This window comes from Macrobrachium rosenbergii, chromosome 52, assembly GCF_040412425.1.
Source record: "Macrobrachium rosenbergii isolate ZJJX-2024 chromosome 52, ASM4041242v1, whole genome shotgun sequence".
Classification (NCBI taxonomy): Eukaryota; Metazoa; Arthropoda; class Malacostraca; order Decapoda; family Palaemonidae; genus Macrobrachium; species Macrobrachium rosenbergii.
In genome coordinates, this window is record NC_089792.1 from 17,930,883 (window position 1) to 17,935,630 (window position 4,748).

Genomic DNA, 4,748 nt, shown 5'->3' on the forward strand with positions numbered 1-4,748 from the left:
TTAAATTTAGGGAATGTAAGGGAAAATTTGATTGTCAGCTTAAATAGTTTTGTTTTCAACACAGTCATATATATATTTTTAGTGAACATTTTTATCGCTTGTGTTACAGTTTATCAATTTATAATTTTACATCACTATTAATTAGGCCTCGATATGCACTTCTTGATGAGTGTACAAGTGCCGTCAGCATTGACGTATAGAAGGACAGATGTATCAAGCGGCTAAAGATCATGGAATCACACTGCTTACCATCACACACCGTCCAACATTATGGTTAGTTCTGCTGGAAATTTTAGTTGGGAATTGTGCTTGGTAAATTTGTGGTTATATTCATAGGTTTTGTAACCTGAAAAGAATAATTACTGTGCCATATAGTGTTTAGTTTTTGACCGTAAGTGGTAATGTTTTAAATGTTTTCCTATTAATAAATTCCACATTATTGATGGAAGAACTCATTTAATTTATAAAGATTTTTGCATCACAGGAAATTCCACACTCATATACTACAATTTGATGGTGAAGGGGCTGGAAGTTCGATCGCCTAGATACTGACAAACGTTTGACTCTGAAAGAGGAAAAGAAGCACTTGAGTCTCTCCTGTCAGACATCCCTACCAAGATGGATAGATTGAAGGTGTGAAATTTTATTCAGATTACATTGTTGATAGAAGGGGGAGAGAAGAGGAGCAGTGGTCAGAGTAATAGTGTAGATATAAAGCCCAGAAATTCATAAAAAATGGGCATAGACTAGATGGGACTTGGGACTGAAATAGTTGGAGATAAATGAGATAGTAGAATTGAGAAAACTCACTAGGCGAATCATTCTAGAAGGGAAATGTAAACATAGATGTTTTAATAGTGAAAATGAATTTTGGTTAAACAGTAATCAGATGTTACGAATTTCTTAGTCCTTGATAGCCATTATTTAAGGTGATCAAAAGTAATTTCCTCACTATATTTTTAACTTGAGATTGGTGATCCTCATCACTGTTTTGCTTCATCTCAGGAGCTTGTAGCAATGTTAGTTTAGTTATCTCAAATTAGTATATTTTAGTGTCTCATGATTTTACTGCTGCTCTAGTTTTACAGTGCCATTTTATTACTTGGCTGTGATATTTTAGTTGTATATATATTACTCTAGCATACTTGTATAAACTACAACTATGCTTGAAGTTTGTATGCAGAATGCTGTTTTGTGGCATTATGTTGCTTTTATTTTTACTTGTGGTATTATGTTGCTTTTATTTTTACTCGTTGTGAAAGCCACGGTATATATTGAATTTGCATTCAAAGTTCTCAGTAGGTGGTTAACTGCAAATGGTCAAAGTTCTCAGTAGGTGGTTTATTGCAGATGGCTTTAGATTACTTACCAGGTTTTAGAATTAACTTCATCCTGAAGCTATCAAGGTAATTTAGGAACTTCCACATAGCAGTGAATGTGCCTTTGCAGTATCTAAACCATAATATTTTATACTTGCTTTATAAGACAGGACAGGGAAAGTGGATGTTTTAGAATGGAGAAATATTAGTGGGATACCTGCTACGGTTTATAAGGAATGAGAAGTCCCCTCTCATAAAAGAAGTCACCACATCACTTGTTATAGTTTGTTATTTAGCTGGTTATGCTAAAAGGTAGAAATTATAGATATAGTCATAGACCTTAATTTTCTTTGTGCTTTTTCTTTTTGATTATCTGTTGGTGTCTGATTTTTTCAACTTGTAAATTTGGTGGAGGGTAATACTGTGACTTATTATCCTCATTAAGCTTCCTCCATTTGTCTAAATACACATCACAGAAGAAGACTGAAAACATTATTGCTTTTTGGAGACTGGGTGCTAATACAGCACTGTGACTTTTATAAGATTAATAATTGTATTCATTTTCTAGAATTATCTTTGACCAGTAACATGGATAAGTTAAATTTATCTTTAACCAGGTAATGAGATATATAGTATTCTGTAATTGTCACAAGGTTGAAAATGGCTTGTTTGCTTTTTAAAAAAATACTGATGCTTGAAATACAGCCCAGGTGACTCCAGAGAATGCAGGTCAAGTTTAACAGTTAAACATATTTCATGTGATTTTCCAGATCTCAACCAACATCAGATATGAAACTTTTAAATTAACAAATAAAGTAAATTTTGTAAGTTTATCCACTTACAGTATTAACCCTTAGTGGACGGATTGAGCTTCAGTGTGAAGTAAAACAGGTTTGTGGAGGTAGACGGAGTTGAGCTTCAGTGTGAAGCAGAATTACGCACCACTGTTATGGTAATAATGATTCGAAACAAAGGTGACAATACTTCTATATGCTATAAATTCACTAATGGCAACTTTTATACAGATGTGAGAGCTAGGCCAGTATCAGTAATGCTTGTGACTTCAAGGGGCAAGGTACTGCATCTCTCTCTCTCTCTCTCTCACATGAGTCTTTTTGTAAATTTGCTTGTAAATATACAAAGGGGTTGCTGTTATTTTTTGTTTTTGTCTTTTATGATAGTATGTCGGTTGTAAATGTAATTTTACAAAGAAAATTGCAAAGAAATATTAGAAAAAGCATGTAAACGTAAAAAAAAAAGTTACTGAATCTTCCTTCTCGTAAACTTACTTGAATATTTTACAACAAATATGCAAAAAATTTGTTACTGCTTTTATTTCTTATCTGTTTTGATATTGTGTGAGCAGTAATAATTTTACAAAATCCAAAAAACTTATTTATTAGAAAAAACATATATAAGTTGGTAAATTTTACGATTGTCTTGTAAATGAGGTCCCACAAGGGGTTGTAAATAGTCATTTTCAACTTCACGTGGGAGGTAGGGAAAATTTTTTAGAATTTTTTTATTTATACAGTGTGAATGTACGTGTCATTCTCTTTCCATTGATGTGATTTTTTTTATTTTGCCGACCTCAAAGTTTCCCCGGTTTGGGGTGCCACACATTGATAAATTATGCTGTCCGTTAAGGGTTAAACATAGTGAATAAAATGTAAATTTTAAAGTTGGAAACAAACTATTCAGACTAGCCCTATGAAAGTTAAGAATTTTAAGTCTGTGGTCTGTTGAATTATATAACAATGTTAATAGTAATTGATTTGATTACTATAATTGTCTTAAATTGGCTTTCTTTTAATTTTTTTTAATTTTTTTAGGAACTGTGCAGTATCCTTGGAGAAGATTCAAAAGTCGTTGATGGTGCTGTGAAAGGAGACATAGGTAGTGACTCTACATTGTCAGACTAATTTTATATTCAGCCAGCTATGATAATATGTCTCTAGTAATAATCTAATTGATGGTAGTAACTTTTAAGTTTCATATTATACAGGGTTGCTATCATCTAAGGCAGGAATTTTTTTCCATTGCTACTTCTGTAGATTTTTAGCACGGTTTTGAAATTAACCAAAAATGACAGCTAGTCTTGAAAATGAGCTTTACTGTGTTGAGTTTTTAATTGGTCACTGTTATTTACATAGAGTAGTTTAATCTATATGAATTTTAAAGACTGCTTTGCACTGTATTAGGTTATTTCTTGCCCTGGGAAATTAAAATTTAAAAGTATAAGTGGCCAACAAAAACTAGCAACAAAAGTCCCCAGGATGGCTAGAAGATTGTACCTAAGCATCAAAATCCAGCAGGTGGCTCCTAAGGTAAAGTCTTTACTTTGACCTTTAGTTATGATAACATTATTCGTAAATAACGTAAGTTTGAAATTTTCCTGGAGAAAATTCAATGCAACAATTTTAAATTCAATGCAACAATTTTATTTTCCAGTAATGTAGTATACTCCTTAGTTTTAATAGAACTATATGTTTCTTATAGCTGTAGGTTATTTTTTCTAGAAAATTTCTTTGTAAATTTTTTAAAACTTTTTCTCTTCTTTTTGTAGATATGAAAGGTTTTATACGTATTGAGTGTATTAATCCTTCACTTACATTAAATTGTTCTCCCACTTTAAAAAAATATAAAAAAAAGGATAAACCATGAACCTCAGCCATATTATGGTGTCCCATACTCTCACTAGTTTGTCACTCCAAAGATGTTATTTTGCTCTTTATATAAATGAACAAAATTCGTGCATTGGCAATTTTTATATGCGGTCGTTTTTAGTGCTATTGTGGCTAACTCTGTGCTCCTATTTAAATTTCAGCTGACGTTTACCTGTTATTAAGAAAGTGATATATAATTAACTCCTTTAATTTCTTGTCACTTCAGTTTTTCAAGCAGTATAAAAAATTTGCCAGATAGAAAGTTTACTGTTGCCTTACGCAGGTGGTCAAGATTTCAAGGCTGAGAAAAAATGGTGACCCCTGAATGCCCACACTTCATTCAGTACCTTACGTCTTTAAAATAGATAATGTATGTCTTCTGAATGATGCTTGTTGCCATTTTCTCATGAAGGGAAAAGTAGATCTCGGCAAAATTCAGTGTTTGTGTCTGATACCAGATTTATTGACATGATTTCACCATACAAAACAGCCCTACACTGTACAGTATATGTGTGGAACAACTTACATTAGTTTAAAATTGAAAATAAATTGTAAGATCTTAAATAAGATTGCTCAGTTCCCACTTTTGGCCTGCCAAACTGACCCAAGTGTAAATGGGTATTGGAGTTAACATGGAGCCAAATGTGGGTCAGGAAGGAGTCAGGCACCATAAAGCACAGTCCCAGTAGTATGGGGTTGAACTTGGCTTTTAATATAAGGGCATAATCATGAAGTTCAAAAAAAATGAATAAAAAGAATAATT

The 4,748-nt window shown here is 32.5% G+C and overlaps 1 protein-coding gene across 1 annotated transcript in view; it reads left to right on the forward strand.

The window, feature by feature from the left end:
- The window catches only part of LOC136833866 (ATP-binding cassette sub-family D member 2-like), a 55,776-nt gene extending 52,407 nt beyond the window's left edge, over positions 1-3,369 (forward strand). The window contains 6 exon segments of the mRNA XM_067096168.1: positions 146-197; positions 200-273; positions 485-519; positions 522-584; positions 587-633; positions 3,152-3,369. Of these exon segments, the coding sequence (XP_066952269.1) occupies positions 146-197; positions 200-273; positions 485-519; positions 522-584; positions 587-633; positions 3,152-3,241 (361 nt within the window). The 3' untranslated portion in view covers positions 3,242-3,369.
- The last annotated feature ends 1,379 nt before the right edge of the window (positions 3,370-4,748 follow it).